The 22647-nt window shown below is 47.3% G+C and overlaps 1 protein-coding gene across 1 annotated transcript in view; it reads left to right on the forward strand.

The window, feature by feature from the left end:
* The window catches only part of LOC143170579 (tetraspanin-15-like), a 46095-nt gene extending 24107 nt beyond the window's left edge, over positions 1-21988 (forward strand). Inside the window, exons 4-8 of the mRNA XM_076358989.1 lie at positions 1390-1485; positions 6065-6178; positions 11011-11064; positions 11658-11774; positions 21454-21988. Of these exons, the coding sequence (XP_076215104.1) occupies positions 1390-1485; positions 6065-6178; positions 11011-11064; positions 11658-11774; positions 21454-21696 (624 nt within the window). The 3' untranslated portion in view covers positions 21697-21988. The remainder of the gene's footprint in view (positions 1-1389; positions 1486-6064; positions 6179-11010; positions 11065-11657; positions 11775-21453) is intronic.
* Positions 21989-22647: the final 659 nt, after the last annotated feature.

Below are 22647 nucleotides of genomic sequence, written 5' to 3' on the forward strand. Positions count from 1 at the left end.
AAAACATATTAAATTGGATTTTCTATTAAATAAGCAGGGGCGAGGAACGGATTTAGTGGCCTCGAAGCTACTGAACATTGAAATGGGCTCTGTTGACATGCAAATGGGTTTTCAGAGGTTATCGGAGATAACGGGTTTGGCGTCCTTGAAGGGAAGGGAGTGGAGAGGTCTCATAACCAGAACTTAATGATTTAACCCTGCGACATTTATCTCCCACCTTAAAATCAAGATTTAATTACAGAGGCTGCCTCTGGGCTGGCATCTTCTCGGAGGACAATAGGATCATGGGGTGAGCCTATCTGGGGGAAAACAAGCAGAAAACGGTAAAACCCGGGTGTTTCCCATTGTGTTGGTCTTAGCGGTGGGCAAACCGGGAATCAACATCTTAATAAACTTCCACATGAGCAATTTCTTAAAGGTTTTTCACATCCCCTTGCCTGATCCCTCGCTGTCGGCAGGCTTTGTTTGCTGCTCTGATGTGCCTTCATTTCTCTTTTTTTTCACTTTCTTCTCCCCGTTCCCGGTTTGCCCAACCTCTAATTTTCATGTCAGAGTGAATTATGGAAAACGTTTTCTTCCCCCCCCCCACCCCCCCCTTCCCCTGCTTCTAACTCAGAAAAAAGTTCCTTTTTCCTTCATTAATATTTCTGCTTGGCGGTTTGTCAAGAGTCAAACGACAAACCTGCGCCGGGCTTTGCATAGGACATTTCAAGCCCCCGCTCCCAGCTCGCTAATAAGCTTCCCAGGCATCTGTAAAATACATTTTCGATTCAATTAGTGTTTAATGTGAAGTGCCTGATGTGTCAAAGTGTCCTCGGAGATACGGCTGAAGGAGCAGCAGGGAGAACCCCAGGCCGGCTGCACCGTTCCCTTTCAAGGCTTGATTGAATTGCTGAATGATTTGTTGGGATTAGGAGCGATTGAGGGCTCTGATGAGGTCTCTGCTCCTGCACGTAGCTCATCCCACGGATAAATCACCGTGCAGCCGGCAGCGTCGGCTGTCGCAGCCCATTTCACCTCCTAATGCAGCAGAAACCCCCCCTGCCAGTGGTTAAAATCCTTTTAGTCAGTGGGCTCGGAGAGCTTGAGGGAGCTTTTGAAGAAGGCACCTTAATAATTAAATTTAGTAGGAAAAATTGGGTGGGTAAAGGTGCGTGGGTCTGCTTGCATGTGCAGGAAATAGAGAGGTGCTATGGGATGCTGCTGACCCTGAGAGCTCAAAAGTGATGAATTTTACCCCAAGAAATAGGCTTGTGCCAGCATGCGGGTTGAGTTCTTACTCCAGTAACAGCTGGCAACGCTCGCTATGAAAAAATTTTCACGTTTTGCAATATTTTCCCGGTGCCTTTTCCACGTGTGAGCCGTGTTTTTGGTTTTTTCTGTCCCCAGATGAATGCAGTTTTCCACTCCAACATCCAAGAGGGCATCAGGCACTATTACGATGACCTTGACTTCAAGAACATCTTGGATTTTGTACAAGAAAAGGTTCGGGTTTGGAGGGGGGTGGCATCGGGGAGGTGTGGTTGTGAAGTTTTTCAGGGAGTGGTTAACTCTGTGCCTCACTGAAGCAGAAGCATTAGTTTTCCCTGTATTTTTAGAGTTTATTCCCGTCCCTAGGGTGCCTTGCTTGATCTCTCTTGAATATCTTGATCTTTCTTGGTTTGCACTGCTCTTTTTGCACAGTTTTGCCTTGTGCTGCTCTCCAAGCCCACCCCGCAAGGGTTTTTGGTGAGTTATTCTGCCGTCTGTGTGCCCTGCAAAGAGCATCTTCTGCTCCACACCACGGCGTGGACCATACCAGGATATTTATATTTCCCAATCTTGATGGGAAACCGGTGCCTAATGCCTGAAAGCTTTTTGATAGCTACCCTAACCTGCGTAGAGAGAAATGGAGGAATAAAATAAAATGTGCTAAAGCTGCTTCAGGGCTGCACTGACCCTTAGATAGGCCACCTTAGGTATGTCTCTTTACTCGAGGCATCATCAGTAGCTGGCCAAGCCCTTGACTCAACGGGAAAATTGCGGATAAAGCATTTTCACGCAGTAGCTGGAAGGAGAGAAGAGCTCCAGCCTCTCCGTGGGCAGCACCGGGGGCAAGCTGCTCCTGGGACTGGCGAGAGCTATGTCCAGTCCAATATCGGCACTTGGCATAGTCTGCTTTAATTTTTTTAGGGGTGTGGTTGCACATTCTGTCTCGTATCTAATGCTTAGAGCCAGCCAGGAGTCGGCAGGATCCGTCCCCTATCCTCGGGCCAACCTGCAGGTCGATAAAACTGTCCTCGCAAATCTTATTTTTTTTTAACCAAACTTTTGATAAGCTGCTGCTGTTGCCTTGTATTTTATGCACCATGTAGTTTGTTTGAGGTACTAAATATTAAATTAAGTATTAAATTAAAATGCCTTCCTAATTCCTGCCATTGAGCCCCGGCTAGATGTGTTTCCCTTTCGTCTCTCGAAACCCAAGGTAGCCGCGCTGCAGCAAAGCAACGATGCATCCCCCCAAGGACATCGAAAAGCCAAGTAAAGTCAGGATTTGAAGTTGTTATCCACGCCGTTAAGCGTGTGGCCGGTCCGGACAAGCTTGGTTGGCTCTAACGTATCATTTGTTTTTTCCAGTACTGGTGAGAAGCCGTTCCTGGGAATCGGGGGGATGTAGGTTTGCCCATGTTTTGAGTGAGGATATTTGGTTCACCCGTTATTTGTGTTATTGCGGGAGGGAAGCGCTTGGCTCGAAGCATTTGGCGAATGAAAAATAAGTGGGAAAAAACCCCAAACTTGAGATCTAGGAGGGAAATCGCAGTGATGTTACGTCTCCTGGGCTGGTTTTGGAGAGCAGAGCCAGGCTTTGCCAGCAAAGCTGCTTTCAGATGAACTTTGTTCTCACCTCGGCCTGATTTCTCTCGTTTCATTATGGGTTGGAGCATCATAAATATGTGAATCTTATCTCTTGCTTTGAAGAAAAGGAAGCTGTGAAGCTCCTTCTTCTTTGAAGTGGCTGGAATTTAAGGCTGGGGGTGCCCTCCACGCTCCCCTCTCTTGGCTTAAATACCTGCTTTTGACTCTTGGAGTCATCGTTACCAAGCCGGGCGCATTAATAAGACTGGGAGCCCCCTGAAGGTCTCAAGACACGACTGATTCTGAGAAAGATCTGAATCTTTTTCAAGTTTTACTCCAACCTCTCTGAGAGGATGCTATAATTGAGACCTCTCTGTGTGAATGATAAATGGATGCTGCCGCAAGCAGTGGCAAAGTCCATGTTGGAACCACCCTCAACGAGCCTTGGCAAGGAGGTTAGGCCACAAATCTCCAGATAAAACAGGCGTATTTGCGGGAAGGTTTCTGTATCCCCAAAGAAGCGAGGATCAGGCACTTATCATACAGTCTCACCCCAGTTTTACAACATTTTTCCCGTCTACTTCTTCACTTTTAATAAAAACTTTTCAGGGGGAGATCTTCATCTCAAAGTCTCTCTCTGTACTAAAAGAAGTTGCGGTCACTTATAGTGTCGCTGATAAGTCCTTAACATCTGCACATTTTGTCTTGTAGCGAGAGAAGGAGCTTTGCAAGGATGTGCAGCTCATTGCTGTGAGCTTTTATATTAGCCTATGATTTCCAAACCAGGAATGTCAGCGATGGAACTGCAGAGTTGCTTCGTCCTGAGGGTAGGACCGGGGAGAAGCAATGCAGAGGAATATCTGCTTTTAAGAGAAGGGAAATTGGTTTTACGGGACCTGAGCAGCCCGGTTCCCTTTGGGAGGATGAAAACTTGCAGTCGGTCTGGAAGGATTGCACCCAGACCTGCTTTTTTGATAAAACACAAGCTCAGAGCAGCCTGTTCTCATCATTTAGTGGTTATTCTTGCCATTTTCCCTATTAAAAACCTTGTCTATGCGTAGGTTGGCTGGCCCACGGCTTATTTAGATCAGGCAAAACCACACTACGCTCCTTAGGATTTGAATTTTGCTTAAACCCTCTCTCAAGCGATGCTTTAAAGTGGAGCCAACTGCCTTCACACCCTTAAGCCAGTATCATACAGTAAAAATAACAAGTAATTACGGTCCGAAGTGCCAGGCATTAACATTTTACATGAGCAGGATGGTGGCGCAAATAATGCGGTTTCACCTGTTGACACCTACTCGGTCTGGCTGCCTGTGAGCAAGTAGATATTGAGATAAATTGCCCTAAAGAAAATAATACTTATATGTTTTTATCACTTATTTTTGCTGAACTGCTGCCTTTTGCAGCCCTTGGACGCGAGGCTGGAGACAACGATGACTTAAAAGCCCCGGTTTGCCCCAGGTCACTAACTGCAGCTCTCCACTGTTCCTCGCTTTATCTTTTTTTAATGGTTTGCTGAGTATGGGTGGAAGAGGAGCGTTCAAACCGCTTTGCTGAGCACAGGATTTGAATTTCAAAGAGCTGCTGGGGCTACGGTTCTTGCTCGAACCCGAGTGGCTCCAAACTCAAAGTAAGGCTTGGAGGGATGAAGGTGTTGCGCTTGCAAACCTCTTCCTTTCTTCTTGGGGAAGATTAAAGGCAGCTTTCACCAGCATGGCTCGTTGGAGCGTGTTGCTTCGAGGGCGATGGTTTTAGCCGTAATGAGCCCGCATCTCGCCGGTGGCGGCGGCGGCGGCGGTTCTCGACACGGAGAGCTCCTCGGATGTGACCCGCGAGGCTCTTTCCATGGGCTCTCTTTGGTTTTTTCTACTTGTTATGCTTCCCTGGGCTCCGGGAGCCCGCAGGAAAGTAAAACCCACACCAAAGTCTGTCTCAGCTTATGAGAAATAAATCCAGGCACAACAGTAGTTTGGGCTAAACCTCTCTTTGCAGAGAAGAAAACACCTCGGTGAGGCTTCCCAGCAGCTAGTAGGCCTCGTTATAAGGATTTTGTACCAATTTTTGCACGGTTATAAAAGCAAATGGAAAAAACTTCTTTGTAGCATGGGGATATCAAACGGGCGGCAATAGCCAATATCCCTTTAGGTGTTTTTCTCCCCCTCTTTCCAGGCAACTTTTGCAAGCTGGTCTCCCTCACTGATATGGGAAGGATTAAAAACAATAGAGGAATTAAAGGTAGAAAGTTAGAAAATAGTTGTAAATCTGTGGGTTGGCTGCTCCTGGCCGTGTCTGCCTATTTTGGCATGGGAGGAGGCCACGAAGACCCCAAGAGCTGATGTCTTTTCCTACTCCCGTTGGCCAAGTTTTGCCACCGACCCATCAGCAGGAGGGGGGAGCAGATGCTCACAGGGTTAAACCTCTCCCGAAAACTGCTCCTTGAAGAGTGTCGTGCTTAAAGAAATGGGGAAAACCTGGGGTTTTTCCGTCTTATCAAACACACACACCTCTCCTGCCCACTTCAGGCTTCTCTTTCCGGGGGGAAAAATGTAAAGATTCAAGCTTGTTTACCAAGACAAGGGATGACTCTGTATATAACAAGCCCACTTTTATTCTGTGGAGAACAGAAAATGACTTCCATTAAACTTTTTTCTTTTTCATTGTGCGAACAGAAGAAAAAAGCAGCTTTTCTCCTTTGTAGCTGTGGCATTTGATCTCTAATTTAACTTGATGGGAAGAGAAATCCCTGTTAGACTGCGGAGCCTCATTAGCATTTTGTCGAATGGCACCAACTAGCCGAGCTGCCTTCAAGAGCCAAGAAATACATTCATTCAAGGCGCTGAAAGAGCCGTGTCTCCTGCGTGCCCCAGGAGTGGGATGGATTAGTCACCTGTAATTAAATCAGTGCAGCATGAATGAGCCTGAACTTTCCTGGGCTTGTGAAAGCAAGGATGCCTCCAATACACGCGTGTATGCGTCTGTAACTGCCGCACACCTCTAAAATGGGGCTAAATGGGGCTAAACACCCACTTTTCTTTTTTTACACGGTGTCTTCAACTTTGTATTTAGGGTCCTGGAAAGCAGAAAATAATGGGGCCTCTCAACGCTGGCGTTGCAAAGCAGCGTTGCAGATGCCGGGCGAGGCCTGAGGGGAGATGCGTTGGTGGGCTGGAGATGTCGAGGTTTGTTCAGCTGCACGTCTCATCCTCTCTTTTTCTTCTTCTTGCAGTTTTCTTGCTGCGGCGGCGATGAGTACCGAGACTGGGAGGTTAACCAGTACCACTCCTGCAACGGCAGCGGGCCGCTGGCGTGCGGGGTGCCCTACACGTGCTGTATCAGGAAGGTAAGGCAGCCAAGGCACGTGGAAGTGCCTTTATTTCAGTCAATATTTCAGCAAAACACCCTCTTCCGACTGGTTATTACTGCACATTTCTGCGCTATAGGGTTTCTTGTAAACTGCATTGCTATCTTGCAAAGTGGTTTGAGACAGCATCAGTGCGAGACGCTAAAGAAACTAAAAAATATATATATGGGCTACACTGTATTTTAGTAGGCTCTGCTGTTTTAACGTAGAATAACTACCAAAGCACTGGGCTATTAATTGCATTTGTATCATGCCGAGGAGTTGTTAGAAATGCCGAGTTCCTGTTTTTCAACCTGATGTGTGATATAAAATGGTTTGGAGGATCGTTTCGCAGAGAAATAACAGCATCTTAAAAGGACCGGGCTGCATCTCAGCATGGAGCCGAAGGAGCTGTTGTCCTCTGCTTTCCTGTCCAAGAGGACACGTCTCTCAGCTGGCCGCGGCGGGGTTTAGCGGTACATGAGGATCATGTTCGCTGGTGTCCGCTCCTAACGAGGAGGTTTTGAGGGTTTTGCTGAAAATGGGGCCGTGAGAGGTATTTGGATAAAGAGCCACCCTTGTGCAATGGAATAAAAAAAAACTCTCGTGAGCAGCTGCCCTTGCAAGGCTGCATTTCCAACATGCTGTGAGTTGGGTCGAACAGAGATGGAGGGAGCGGGAAGTGGATTTGCAGAGCCGTTAGGATCTCCTGTGCTGGTTTTCAGAGCCGAAAATCAAGACGCCCCCCCGCAAGCAGCGCTTTTCTGCTGAGGCTAAGCTAAGTGCTCTGACACCATCTTGTTTAATACAACCGTCCGCCTCGTTGCAATCAATCTAACACATGCTGTGGATAAAATGCCAGGAGCTGGGCCAAGGCAGGGGAAAAAAACTGCAAATATCCCTGGTCGCTGTGGCCAGAAATGCTATAAACGTTGCTAAAAAGGATCTGATAAGCATAATCCTGGTAGCAAAACCTCCTCGAGGTTCAGAGCATCAGGAGTGCTAGCGTTGCCTTTGAACCCTGGCCGTGCCCCAGGCTTTACAAATTGCACAAGGAAAATATATCATCAGTCCAGTATTGTTGTTGGATTTTTAACGGAAAAAGAGGGAAATCTGAGGTGTCTTAATTATCAGTGGAAGTCTGACATGCAAATCGGCTGCAAAAATAATTGTCCTCTCTAATCAGGGCGTTGATTAAGAATCTTAAAGCTCCTGAAGATGGAATTAGAAATTCATGTGCTGTCCTTTTGTATTACGAGTAAGGATGTGTTGGAGAGAGTCAAGTGCATTTTTCAGTATTTTTACGCTCCCCACGGTTTCGGGTGGCAATTTGGCAAACAAAAGTCCTCACCGCAGCAGGCAGTATTGGAGATAGAAGAAATCACAGATGATTAATACAGTAGGGTAAGAAATAAGGCAACTTTTTGGCCTCCCATTACAATGAGCTGGGTCCGGAGGATGCTTTAGCGAAGGACTGGAGCAGCCAGCCCCTGGGAGGGAAAGTCCACAGTAAATCCTCCACGTTTTTTTCAAGAATTAAAGCCCGTGAATGTGGCTCTGACAACCGGAGCGGTTTTATGGGAAGCGAGACCTCACCAAAGGCTTCTAAATCTCCATGAGAAATGAAACCTGTTCTTGGGGAGAAGAGTAACGGGGTAGATAGATGTAGCCTCGTTCTTCGTAGATTTGATTTTTGGCACTGCAGGGCACTTTTGGTTAAGAAATCAGCCCGACGCAATATCAATAGTACGTGAAATGGATTAAGAGAGCCAGCTCCCTTGGGAGTTTTCTGCTGTCCGCGACATAAGACAAACTAATAAAAATTTAGTTTAAAGAACAGAGTGAAACCCCCCATAATTGCATTTACCGTAAGCTCCAGCACGTCTATTCGTAGCTATTTGCTGAAATTGCAAAGTTGTCGTGGGGGTTTTCCTTGCGGGCTGAGAAGGTGGGAGAAGCACCTCTGCACCTCGGGATGAAGAAGGTACCTGTGTGTGATACTCTGGACGTATCTGGCTGGGTCTTAGTGACGTGCAAGCCCCGCTGAAAATCCTTTCCACCAAAATATGTTACTTGAGGGCTGAAGAGAAGATCTTGCGTTGGCCCTGCAGCTGGAGGGATAACCAGGGACCACCCGGGCACGTGTATGAATTCTTCTGCACTGGGTAGAGATGAACACGATGCTCTCTCCACTGTGAATAACCTTTTTTATCAACCGGTTATAAATCCACCAGTTCGTAGGGCAAGAAACCCTTCTCTTCTTGTGTGTTCTCTATTTGTGCCTTCGTGAATGAAAGATGGAGAGCGAAGCATCCTTTTGTCTTAGAGGACCTTTGAGATTTAAGTAGAGAGGTTCCAGGAGATGTCATTTGGAAATGTGCCGAAGCGAGCTTGTCTCAAGGAAGGAGCGTGACACATGGATTAGGGGGTTGATTGCAACGTGTTTTCAACTTTTCATTACATACAGCCATAAAACCATCCTGTTTTCCAAGAAAAGACTTTTTCTATTACAAAACCCTCCCAGAGCTTTGTGTTGCATCCCCTGGGGCATCTTCCAGGGCAGGCTGAGTTGCGCTAATGAGAGCAGACATCCTCCAAAGATGCTCTGGCTATTTTGAGGAGTCTCATCTCTGAGGGCGTAGACCTTCAAGTCTTCCCAGGAAGAAGGAATGGGCAAATATCCACCTACTTGAGGGTGTGAGGCTGGATCCTCATCTCTAAGTGCTTTTCTAAATGGTTTTCCAAGGCACTTGTGCCTTCTCTCGGGAAGCCGCAGTATAGCTCTGCCTCTGCCAAGCGCAGTGTTTCCGAACCCCTTGTGAAGTGCCACCGCTGGCATTTGGCACTGATTTTGGGGGGAAAAGCGGTTGGTTGAAGAAAAAGTGCAAGAATTGCAGCCTTCTGCCCTCCGTGGGTTTTAAACGTCTGTGTGTGTTGCTCTTTTGTGATCCCTGAAGGCATCAAAATGCATTCTGGAAAAATAAAGGCTTCTGCCTGGTTTTATGTTAGAAATTTCAATTCAGCTCTGACCTTTTCTTCCATGCAAGACCTTGACAAAAGTGGATCAAGGCTAAAACTTCACTCTTCTATCTTCCACGCTTCTCCCAAATCCAAGGTGTTGAGGGAATTACTCAAAGAGACGGGCCGGGCTGGAGATGATTGAGAAACCCTTGGTTATTTAACGCAAGAAGGAAGACAAGCGGTGATGAATTTGTGCCGTAGCCGGGTGCGTTCAAACGATGAGCCTGATAGAAAGCGGTGGTGTTTCACCGGCAAGGGTCCAGTGATGTCAACGAAAGTGAGTCTGAAAAGCAAGGACAACTGAAAGCTGTCAAAAAAAAAAAAAAGGTTTATTTTTTTAATGTAAACCAAATAGACGGATCCTTGGTCACGTGAAGGTTCCTTTATACCACTGTAGGCGGCAGCATTTACCTTAAGAGCATCGCAAATTCCCCGTATGCTGAAGGCTTCCCATGTCATGGTCCCAACCCTGGATGAGATCTCTCTCATCGACCCTGCTGAGCGCTTTGCTGCTCATCTCCAGATTTCCCTGCAAGTCTTTCATATGCGCAGGGACTAATTAGTCTCCTTAACTATGCCCAGTTTGTAAATAGTGTCTCGAAGAGGTGAGAGCTGGGATTTTTGATAGCACTGTGAGTCAGGTGGTAGGTACAGAAGTTCTTGGGTAGGGTAGCGCTGGAATAATTTCCCTGCCAATTACAGCTTTATGTCTGGAGCCTGTCCGGAGGTGCACGTTTCTTTTATGCTGTGTCTTGGAGGAAAGCATAATTTACACCTAAATGTGCACATTTCTCTTTTTCATCTCTGTGCCTCCGAAGCATGGGATGTTTTTGTTTTGTTGTCCAGGAGCTTTTACTGGTTGTCAAAGCCATCTTTCTGAAAGCGTAATAATTTCAGCACGTTATTATTTTATGGGCACAAGGCCCCTTTAGAAATACACGGCATTATGGAAGCTGCTGTTTGATCCATGAAACAAGCCAAAAAAAACCCCATCAGAAGATCAATCCCGAGAGGTGCAAAGTACCCAAGTAGCTCAGGATGCACCGGAGCTACTCTCCGGCTTTGCTTTTTTTGGGATGAGCAAGAATCCGTTTTGTAACCCAAAATGTACCGCTTTTCCATCCTGACCAGAAGCAGAGGAATTAGGTTTTGATTTTATTTGATAAAGGTCCTGAATGGCAGCGTTTGGCAGGGATTTCTCTCATTAGCTGTAGCTCTCGAAGCATTTTTGTTGGCCAACAAAGATCTAAGCCTTGGGGATGTCTAAAATCCTTATGGTTCTCCCCAAAGTGCTAGGACGCTTTGGGGAAATTCCCGCTTGATTTCTGGAGAACCCAATACGTTTAATCCCTGTGGAATTCCCTTTATTATGAAGGAGAGACACAACTGAAGGTGTTAGAAAAGGTGGCCGGAATTAAACTAGGAGAAAATCAAGGCAACGTTTTGAAAGAGCTGCTTTGCTAAATGTTCACGTGATGTGGAGGTGGTCCCAGCTCAAATCACTGGAAGAGCGTTGGGGGCGACCTGGGCATCCTCCGAAACGGCAGAAACCAGAGAGAAAAGTGGTTTTAAAAAAAAATAATAATAATTAAAAAACCCAACAACTTATTGCCAACGTGCGCGGTTTCAGCATTGCATTTGGGCAAAAAGGAGCCCGCAGTAGCAAAGCGAGGTTTGAGGGTAGGTGCTACGCTGAACGGTCGAGGCAACGGGGCGAGCTCTTCTATTTCTTTATTTTTTTATTCTTATTTCTCATATTTCCCCTTTGGCTTTCTCCGAGCTAAGTCTGTTCACCAATTCTCTGTTCGCAGGTCCCCGGAGAAGTCATTAACACCCTGTGTGGATACAGGACGCTCGATAAAGAGGTAACGTTGGCTTTTTCCTTTGTACGTACAAGATTCGCCTCTCCTTCCCCAAACCCCCTAAAACGAACTGGTTATCTGCAGGTAAGCTCTTCCTCACCAAGGATGGCTGTTCCTGCAGCTGTATATAAATTCATTTTTATTGCTTTTCCCTAGCGCCCCAGGGTGTTGCTCAGGCTCGCAGAGCACGGGCGGGCTCATGACGCGTTTGGGTAGTCCCTGCAAGCTTTGGCGTGGCCTTTTTGAGAGCAACGAGGTCTCTCCTGGATCAGCCCGGGGAAATGCTGGTCCTGAGTCGTGTTTTGAGGCTTGGCGGTAGGAGAGAAGCTGATTTTGAGGCCTTCGGGGGTGACCGCGGGGCTGTATCGCAGCAGAGAGCTGCAGTATCTCCGTGCATATGGTCTGTAGTTCCCAGGGACGTTTTTTTGGCAAGAAAGCCCAGGGAAAGGTCCAATCCAAGAAAGCAATTCCCAAACGCTTCTCATGCAACACTTCTCCTTTGGCTTGCAAGAGGGAGCCAACGCAAAAAATAACATCTCCCCCCAAACTCAACATCTCATTGAAAACCGTGATGCTTCTCCTCACTCTGCTTCCAGCGCCTGGAGCTGCTCAACGTCATCCATGTGCGAGGCTGCATTCATGCCGTCGGGCTCTGGCTCAAAGACAACTTTGAGGCCACTTTGGGCATCGTTTGCTCCCTGCTGCTTCCACAGGTACGTGGCGGATCCGGTCGGCGTCCTCTCAGCTTCTTTTGCTGTGCTGGAGGAGGAAAATAATTAATTTTTAGTTATTTTTTTTCCTCTCCGTTTACACCTGAGATCTTGGGTGGGAAAAGTCACAGCGCTTTCTAGAGCATCCTTAGCAAAATTAACAGTTTACAACTGCGGTGCCGGGTATCTCGTAACGTACTCCTGAAATCTAATTATTGATCAAGTAATAGCATCTAAAAGCAAGGCATGCATATGTTAGCACAGCGAATCCTTTTACATTTGTTTTTACAGCTTTCTCTAAATAGAGCATAAATATTAACCAAAATAAACCATAATCGTAAATTTAGCAGGATTTGCCATGCATCATGAAATCCATTTCCCATTAGCGATGCCTGAGGATCCGAGCAACTTTCTAGCACAGGTAATTAAGCTCTCCATCACAGATGCTCGATATGGAGAGAAATTTTGGGTTGCAGCTTTGCAACACTGTTGGCACTGTGCTAGCAAGGAGGTGAACATCTCTTAGATCTTTCCAGAATTATTTTTGACAAAGCTTTCATGATTTAGGGTTGATTTGATCCTCTTTTTTGATTCCTTTCGAGGCTCACAAGCGAAAGCTTTCTTTTTATCTCATTGGCTGTAACGTTGGGTTTGCCGCTGGAGGTGTTTGGTGATGCTTTCCAGATATATGGCGTTTTATCTAAATGGGAATGAAATAATTTTATTTTTTTATGTGCTTCGCTTGTGGTGAAAGGTAGGATAGTGGTTGAATAAAGCAGAAGCTGTCGGGGAACTGTGTGGTGCGTTGAGCTGATTTTTCAAAGGCTGGACTTTCCTCTTGAGCTCTCAGATGGTCCAAATGTAAAACCAAGACGGGGGAGCAGTTTGTGCCCAATCCTAGCTGTGATGCTCCACGTTTCTAAAGTGCTTCCTCCAAAACATGCAGATGAGCAATGGACTTCTGCTGTGCTACCACCAGGAAATGTAACGGGCACAGAAATGGGGTGAGAAAGTGCAGTAATAGAGGCGACCGCTTCCATCTGCCTCGCAGGATGTCGAGAGCCCATTACAGGAGCCGCCTGTTGCGTTACCCATTAACCTGCCAACATGGTGCTCTTAATTGGGAAGGATGGGGAGAAAAACCAGAGATGGCAACAAGGATTGCTGAGCCTTGATGAATATCAAGTGCTTTTGAGCAAGCGTTGTGATTTTTCTGGCATGCCATTAAATGCTCTTCAGATGAAGAACCTCATTCTTCCCATCTGCTCACGATTTCCAGGTTTTAAATATAAATTGGATTTGATTCTGTCAAGTTTTGGAGGGAATTAAGTTATAAACGGCCATCTGTGTTGCCAGGAGCCGTCAGCCCGGAAACAGCTTCATCCCCAGCAGCTGCCAGCAGAAAGCTGGGATGAGAATATTGTCCTTAAATTGCCGATCCAAGGGGGGAAGGGGTTGGCGCCGTTGATGTGGGGAGGTGACGGTGCCTTGAACTTTGGGAAGAGTGAACGTATTGACCTGTCCCATCTTTGGCCCTTGGGTATTTGTCATGTCCCGCACAGGACATGTGCCTCGCCGTGGAGCTGCAAGCCGCCTTGGTGGAACACTTGCAGGATGCTGGGGAGAAGGTTGGGACCGTGATCCACATCCCGAGTCCAGCTTTGGGTTTTGCCCAATTTTCCTCAAAGTGTTGCTCTTCCTTAGGATCAAACTTCAGCCTCGTCTGTGAGGACGAGCAGCTCGAGGGCTCAAAGGTTGGGGATCGGAGCTCGGCTGATGTTCATCATCCGAGTGCCCGAGATTTGTGCTTGGATTCGGGGTAAGCAACCGGCTCTTCTTGTGCAGAAAGAAGGAGCTAAGGAAAATTTTGGCTGACGTAGAGCGCTCACGGAGAGTGGGCAATTATTGCTCTCAGTGTTGTCTTTCCATCATGCTCAGATGTGGGAAACTGTCAAATTTTGGCTTTCCATCACGCGGGAAGTTATTGAATTTTTAGTTTTCTCTGCTTTTCCCCAAATACCTATGTGAGAGGCCAAGGGCACAGGGCAGGCTGCTTGGCTTTGCTTTCTCACGCGCGTGGGCGTCTGTCTTAATAGGGTTCGGGGAAAGCTGTAAATCTGCTGGGTCCTGTTGGGTGTTGAAGTGATTGAACGGGTGAGGAGGCAGGGGAAAATCCTGCCTGGGTATGTCACCGCACGGCAGCCAGCCTCTCTCCCGGCCGGTGCAAGGCAGAGGGAATTTGTAATTTTATGTTTGCTCTTAAATCATGAACGTCTCTGCCTTTTTTAAGTAAGCCATCAAGCAATGGGAAAAAAAATCCCATTCTAGGAGTGGGGAAGTGGTGGTGTTCATTTGTCTTACTTCATTCAGAGCGAAGCATAAATGCAGCAACTCAATTATTTTTCTGCCTTCGCAGAGAACCTTTAATTCTCTTTTTTTTTTCCCCTATGTTTCATTCTCCAGTAACAATCCCGTTTCCTTGCCCTTCTTCTCAGCCAAGCTGCAGACCGAGGCCAAACCGTGAGGCATTTCGTATCGCTCTCAAAAAAATGTTTTAATTTAGTCGCTGGCAGTCAATGGCAAATTCACGTGGTGGCCTTGTACTAGTTGTGTTTAATTAGGAAGCAACCCCAGATCTTTCAGCAGGCGCAGCAAAGCACGTAAGTTTGTTTTATCCTGGCTGCATCCCTAGCTTCCCTGCCTCTAGCAAGATTATCCAAGGAATTTACAGCGTGCATAAAACACATTTGTAGTTAAAGTAAGCCAAATAACCTCGTGCATTGCTCTTTCCCCTTTGCCGTGCCCAGGTGCTCTTTCAGCAGCTTTTATATTGACCTCAGGAAAAGCATCTCCAACTTTTCCATTCCCATGTCTTTGCCGGGGATGTTTTCTGATGGTATTTCATCCTCCTTAGCGAGGTGAAGACGTAGCCACTGTAATAAGGTAGAAACAAGTGCATAAAAAAGCTCTTCAACTCCTTTTTCTCCATTTTAAAGAAGCAGAAAGTGGGACGAGTACAATTAAAACGGAAAAAAAATCTCTGAAAGGTCACTGCCAAGGGTTAATATCTATCGACTCTGCAGCGCAGCCGACTCGCGGTAAATTGTTGCTGCCTCCGTTTGGCTTTGATATTTCATCAGTCTCCAAAGCTCTACGTTGGGAGCAGCTACAGAGTAATAGGGCGTCAGCGCAGAGGTAGATGTTCCCTCCTAAGAGTGTAAATCCAGAAGATCAACTATTTCAATCCTCAAAAATGCAGCATTAGGCTTGCAACAGACATTTTGCAGGTTGGCGTCTTCATCCCTTGGTGACAGCAATGTTAAACGTTTCCTTGTGTAAAGGGCTTTGTATTGCCAAAGATCCCTTTTTCTTTGCAAGATTAATTTGTGTTTTGTTTGCTTTTTAATATCTTTATTGCTCCAGGGGCTGGAAGGCAGTATATTCTCAAGTGGCTGACGCGTGCTTAATGTAGTAGAAAAGGGGAATAAAAGGGATTTTTCCAGCTGCAGTCCATGACCTCTACGAGAGCCTGCTCTATAAATATCAATTTATGGAAAGAAAAGCCAATAAATGATAAATGCTTGCTTTTTACTTGATTAGCTCTGGGAAAGCTTGAAATGATTCAACTCTTCTGTTCAGCAGGATCCAGCTTTACAGCCGCCCAAATGGGCAAGCGGCTCTGGAGCCGGGTGCACGCTTGCGTAGCAGCCGGTGACGTTTGCATGGAAAAAGGTTTTCTTGCAGAAAGTTTTACTTGCAGAAGACCCTCGTTGGGCTGATGGATTATTTCCTCCATGGCCAGAGTTGGTTTTGTTGGGACCGTGATGCAGCGGGATGCGGTTAATCATGCTGTCGCCCTGCAAGGGCTCTTGAGCATCGTTTTGTTGCTATTTTGCATCCTTAATTTTTGCCCTTGTTAAGCAAAAGCCAAATTGAGCCTTGCATGTTTGATTGCCCAGGAAAAATGTGACTTGAGGAGCTGAGCTCCTTTCGAGTGCTCCGCAAGGGCCCAAAATGCAACCTTTCCACCCCGAATCAAGCCACCGATCACATGCACATGCACGCCCCTAAGGGAAAGCAGCTGTGGTTTTCCAGACCTTTTTCTTGTTGTATAATAATGTGAAAATAAGCGTTTGAGCCCTTTCCTTCTTTGCTTCCAAAAACGTTCCTGACTCCGAGCGTGCTTCCTTTTGCCAGACGAGCCATCAATCAACGAGCATTTCCCGGTGAGGAGGATATTGCAATTAGATCCCGGCCATATCAGCCCCGTTGAGACCTATTCCTAATGCAAAACCGTTTAATCCGAAAGAACAAGCGGAGCCGCTACGAGACATTGAGCAAAGCCGGAGCTTTGGCAAGGATGGAGCTGAGCACCGAAGAGCCTCGTAATAAATCTTACGGCACCTATGCGGGAGACAGAAATACGTGGCTTGTGTCAAGCAGAAGGCTCTGTGCTGCACCAGAACCACAGAAATTGGAGCGTAGCCTCAAATACTTGTATATATTTAACTTCCTCAAGTGCTGGAAGAGAAGGAATAACCATTAGTTGCGTTAAAGTATCCCAAACTTTCATATTAGTCTAATTTTTGTCTTGTGATGTTGGTAGGAAATTGGTAATTGGGACTGATGCTCTCTTGCTTGAAATGGTTTAAAAAAGTCTTCGTTGGCTGCTGTCCTCTCAAAGGGGAAAGAGAGCTTTGGGCTTTGAAGGAGAGAGCGAGCGTTGGTCCCAAGAAGTGCAATATTAGGGTTTATCTGAGACGGATCACACTGGAGAACCAGGATGCTTCGCTGCCACCACAAAAAGAGTGGAGAACAGGCGCCAAAACCACCGGACCACGTATTTCCAATCTCTTCTGGATATCTCTTGCGATATAAAGATGACTCTTCATGCCTTGGCGTAATAGCAGTGGATGAAGCGAGACATTTGCTGTGTCAGGGGCAATAACTATTTAATTTCTGGAGCGATGAGTTGGGAGCAGCAACAGGATGGTGTCCTTGCTCAGCCAGACAGGCCAGCACCCGTAGCTTAAGCACGATACAGCACCCAGTTGTAATCAGTGTCACTGTTCTAAGTTGGCTAGAAATAATTGCAAGTTCAGGACCAAAATAACGGGGTTTTAATTTGCTTTTTGAGCTTTTGCTGTTTTGCATAGAGAAAACTCAAGGGTCTTCCAGTGGCAGGGACTTGCAGACATCCACGGGAACCTTCTGGGATTAAATGAGCGTTTATAATTGGGGCTTAAAACAGAAAAATAATCAGACTGCCCTTGCCTGGCTGCGTGTCCCCGCAAGGTTTCGCTGGGGCAGGGAGGTCCCCAGGGACTCGCGGGGACAGGAGAAATACAAACGAGGGGTTTGATTAAGCGGCGTGGGAGGATTTGAAAAGCTGCAAGTGATGAATGGGTTTTATTTCCCCATCCTCCCAGGTGGCTCGTAAGCATCGTACAGCCCCTGGGAGTCCGAGACAAAATCCCTGAGGATTTGTGCTTTGGAGCGCTTATTTTTTTTTTTTTTCTCTCTGATAGACATAAATTTCCTATAGCTGCTTGGGTGGGTTGGGTGGGAGAATTTATGGCTGGCCCTCACTGACAGCAGACGTGCTGCTCACCCGTTTGCTGGTTGAAAACGAAGACGCAGAAGTTCCTTACCCTAAATTGGGTGGGTTTGGGGCAGATTTGAGCCGTGGCTTTCAAGGGGAGTCCCAAGGCGCTGCCGAGAGATGGAGAATAGAGGTCTTCAGCTGCAGTTGGTCTTCAGTGCGAAATGCCAGTTTGGATCGGCTCGAGGCCACCGAGCTGCTACTGGGAGGAGCTGGAAAGGTGGGAAATGGCAGCAGACATCTGCCCCCCCATTCTGTTTTGCTGTGCATTTAGATATTTATCTTTTTCTTAAAAAAAAAAAAAGCAACAGGATATCTCCTTCCTGGTGCAACGTCGTGTGCTTCGTGGGTTAAAGTATAATAATCCAGGTATCTGCATGGCCATAGTGATTATCATTGCTTCTGACGGTGATGCTTTGGTTTTGCGAAGTTTCCCGTCTTGATTCGTGCTCGAGGTGGCCGGGGAGCAGAGGGCGAGGCGGGCAGCGTGCCCCAGCGGGGAGGAAAACGCGTGCGAAGGGAAGGATGCAGGAAGGATACGCCTGTGCAAGCCTTTGCACGCTCCCTCCTGCAGTGTCCGGCCGGGAAGCGAGGCAGTAATTCTCAAATAGTCATGTGCAGGGTGGTTTTTTTCCATAGCTGTCACTACAGGGGGTCCCTGACTTAGGGTTCCACCAAATTACAAACAGCATTATCAGTGCAAATTGCAATATGTATATTGCTATTGCAATATCATTGCAAAAATGATATATATATAGAGAGAGATATATAAAATCTTATTGTGATTTTCCAGTGGGTCTGCATGCTTTATTGATTCCCTCCATACGCAAAGGTCTTTGGCTTTATTTTATGCATGCGACTGCTCTTGCATGCTGTAAGAGCAGCTACTCGATGATCTCGTACCCCCGTGCAAACCCTGTGCATTTAAATCCCCCAGCAAAAAGCTCAGAAAGCGGCAGACTAGAGACCTCCCGAGGCAGCGGTGGTTTCTGTACTTCGCTGACCGCCAGCCGGGAAGAACAGGCAATTTTCTAGCTTTAAATGACCCACAAGCAGTAACTCCCAAGCACTTCTCCCCTCGCTCGGTGGCGATTACCATCGCGAGAGGGGGAAGTCAGGGAGAAAAGCGGCTTTTTAATTTTTTTTAGCCTCCTACTCGATACGTTTTGTTAACATGCTCCTCTGCAATAACGCCTTCCTTCATATTGCAATGCAATAAAATCAGCGCTCACGTTAGAAGGCTCTTTACTTCTGGAAACATGGTGCCCTTGGTGCCGGGGATATTGAATGCATCTATATTCCTGACAGTTTTTTCTGTTTTCATTAAGTGAAAGAGGATATTTAGAGGCGAGCTGGAATAGAAGTTGGTTCATAACTCGGGGGAGAGCAAAGGCTGTGGGATGTAGGCTGCTGATTGAGGACTTGGGGTAATTTTATCCCATTCAAGAAATCCCCAGTTTAACCAGGATGCCGCATCCTGCGGTACCTCGGACGTCGCGTCGCCGTCGGGAGGAGAGCAGCAGGAGGGATGATGTCCCCGAACCTGGCTGGTTTTGCAGAATTGGACCCATTTGCATTAAATTTATTGTAAACGCAAATCTTTTCTGAATTGCTGTTTGGTTTAGGGAGGGAAAAATGACATGTTTGCGTTAGAATTTGTCATTTCAAAGGGTTTTGCTTTCCCACTTATCAGCAGCGGGATTTTAATCTGCCCAGTGATGACACGCTAATAGAAGTAAATAATGCCAAAGCTTGACATACTTTTAAATATTATTTTAAAACTTTTTAAATCCTTAAAGGCTCTGCTGTTGAATATGGATTAGCACAATCTTATTACCCGGATCCGTGCGAGAGCGGTTGCTCTGGGCTCTCCCTACAGTTCATGGAGAGACGGAGCCATCTCCAAGCATCGTCCAACCAGCCTTGGCCTCCTGCATCCCTGCCTGGAGGTTTCTGCAGCTTTTGGGGACAAAAGAGGGGACAGATACAGGGTAGGAGAGCAGGACCCCGGCTGGCGTTTCCATGACAAAATCTTTGCATTTGTTATTTTTGCTTCGCCACCGAAAGCAAGCTCCATCCCAGGTGACCGCGAGGTTGCGCAGCCCAATTTTGGTCCTGCGCGTGTTCTCGGGGAGCGAACGCACCTTGCACAGTTTGAGTCGGAGATGAATGCAGTCTCTGTACGCGGGCTGAAGTAATTTCGTAGAGCATTTGGGAAGGAGTTGCCTGCTGAGACGGATATATAACATGCAGCGCAGCAGTGTCTGTTTCGAGGGCAGGGGGGACCTACGCAGATACATACACAAAAGTTACCGGGGCTGTAAGATAACCTGATTTCAGGCCGTTTGGATAACAAAAGGAGATGCCGAGATGTTCCCAGACTTCAGTTTTTCTTTCAGCAGCTGCAGTCGTCTTTCCCGGCAAAGAACCCTAATGGCACGAATCCAGCATTTCTGTAATTCCCGCAGTCGGGAAAGCCCTGGTAGCCGTAACCACGCAGCAGCCTCCGGCACCTCGTCTGTTCTTTCGGTGATTAATCCTGTTATCGGTAATTAGGTGGAACGTCAAATAAGCAGGATGCTCTTTGAGGATCGGTGGGCGCAATTAGGAAAGTGGGAACGGGGCAAGCTCCAACTGAGGACTTCAAGGAAGGACTCTCGGTGTTGGGAGAGCATCTCAAAGGACGTGGTCTTCCGCTTCTTCTGACTCGTTGCGGGAAGAGCTGTCGATCCCGGGGGGTCCCCTTGGGATCCACCTCCAGGTGGATTTGGGAAGGGCAAAATAAACATTGAGCTGTTTTGGGGCTGCTTCTGTGCAAGGCACAAGCCGCTCGTGCGGATGGCGGGGTATTTCTCCATCTCTGAAAGGCAAATTAATAGACCCCGGTGACGTTTGTGTTTGCATGTTTGCTTTCAGCTCGCTGGGTGACGCTTGTCTGATTTGCTTTTTCCCCTGTGGAGCTTTTGCCTCCATTTTTCTGCAGCCTCCTCTGGGCAAACGCTTTTCCCTTTCCACCGTGGGATAAAATGGTCCCTAATTTAAGATGCGTTACAACCCTTTGCTCTTGTCCCCATTTATCTTTCTCGTAATGTTCCCACTTTCCAGCCTGTTTAATGGATCGGTTAGGACCCAGAAAAATGATGAATAACGTTTTTCAGCCTCAAAACCGATACGCCTCAATTGTACAGGAGATTCCAGCTGATGGATGGTACAGGTGCAACTGGGTTATTTATTGACTCTTTGCTGCAAGGAACGGTTATGCAGAAAAACATGTTAACCACTAGCCTCGAAATTGAGAGGAAAAGCCCTGAGGCTCAAGATGGTCTCGTCCTTCTCCGTCCCCTCTCGTGCTTTGAAAACATCTCTAAAGCGGCACTGTATCCCGCTGCCGACCCCTGCAATATCCCGAAGCATCTGGGGCTTACAGGGAATAAACCTTATTTCGAAGGATCAGCAGTCAAGGTGGGTAGACAAAATCTGCAGCTTGTGCTGAAAATGCTCTGATTGCCACCGTGCCCCTCATCGGCGTCTGGCCTGCAAATAGCTCCTCACGCCGGCTTATTGCCTAATCCGCGCCCTCACTGGCATCTCGTTCGTAGCCACCGCAGTGTAGCACCTCAAAGGAAACGTCAGGTGAAACCAGAGCCATGTGCTTGAAGTCTCGCGCTGATGAAAATGCTTTTTTTTTTTTTCCCCTTCTCCTAAAGATTTCAAGCGTGATTTTTAATTCCCTGACAGCCAGCAGGGAAATGGGAAATGACCTGGGTGGTACCACGCTTGCAGCAATATCTTAATTTTAGTTAAGCCTGGACCTCTGCCACTCTCTTTGCGATGCTCGTGGCGATGTCCGACTGATCCGCGTCCCGCTGTCAGGGCTGATGTGGGAAGTCGTGAGGTGGATGCGGCAATTAAGGAGTTTAACAACGAGCCTGTTGCTTTGGCAGAAGATTTTTACTGGATCTTGTCCTCTCTTGTCTCGTGGCCAGGTTTGAAAGCTCGGGTGACAGCATCCCTTGCACGAGATAGACCTTCAGGAAGGGTTTGCATGACTGTCGTGGCCTTAACACTCATGTTTTGCAGGTGATCGGCCTCGTGATGGCTTGGCTGTATTGGCAAAAGCTCAACGAGATCTACTCCAAGCTGGACACCGTTGACTTCAAGATCCTGGAGATGCGGGATTTCAGCTTCGGGGCGGTGGATCTGAGCGGCGCGGGCTGGTGCTGGTGCTTGCCCAGGGAAGGGGGCTACATTCCCGTCAATGCGGAGGAGGAGGAAGACGAGGAGGAGGAGGAGGAAGGCGCCATCTGCCACAGCAAAGTGTGAGAAGGTGGAGGACTGAAAGGCAGCTTGGAGCAAAGCTCTTAGGGAGGTGGCGGATGTTGAGTGTGGAAATAATGCGGTTTATCTTCTCAGGGTCAGGACGTACTTTGGGGGAAACTGTAAAGTAACACTGGAAGGTTATAAAAAATGCAATGCACTGTGCGGGCACGCGAGCTCCCCGGGGTCCTTTTACTGCCTTGGCGTTTTGAAGCATTTGTACATCTCCTTATTGGGTTTGGGGTTTTGGGTGGGTTTGTTTTTTTTTTTTTACGCAATAAATGTGACTTCTGTGGCGTTTTGCAAAGTCGCTTCCACTCCGTGCACGCCGGCCGGGCCGTCGGGGAGGGAAGCGGCACCGTCGTCATTGCACTTTGGGGTATCTTTATAGTTATATTTAGCCTGATCTCCTGAAAAATAGTGGCTTTATGGCAGATCCCCGGAGGTACCCGGACCCCAGGTGTGCCCAGGCCCCAGAAAGACATAGCTAAAGGAAAAAACGGAGCGGCTTGCTCTGCAGAGCCTTTCCAAAGGGCTTTTCCAGGAATCAAACCCCCAGGGAGGCACAACTTGCACCTCCTGGAGCAAGAGGGATGTTTGGGCAAGGCTTGCACAGGGGGAAAAACTCTCATTTCTGAAGGTTTCCAGCTCTTCTTCATGAACTACGGCTTCAGTTTTTATCCCCAGGCAAGGAAAAGGAGAGCCCAGCAATTTTTAAAACAAAGACAGCTTTATTGCGGCAACGTGCTGCCCCGGGGGATGGTGGTAACTCCCCTCTGCTGGAGACCAACCTCTAATGACCAGGTAAGGAATTACCTTTTATAATATTTATCTTTTAGCACAAGAACTTGGTGACCAAGGCGGCAATTCCCTCCCGCATCACTCAAGATATAGGAATTAAATAGCCGGCGTGTGTTGCATCCAACCCTGGACTGGTAAGTTGAGCCGCGTTGGGAA

This window comes from Aptenodytes patagonicus, chromosome 24 (assembly GCF_965638725.1).
Source record: "Aptenodytes patagonicus chromosome 24, bAptPat1.pri.cur, whole genome shotgun sequence".
Lineage (NCBI taxonomy): Eukaryota > Metazoa > Chordata > Aves > Sphenisciformes > Spheniscidae > Aptenodytes > Aptenodytes patagonicus.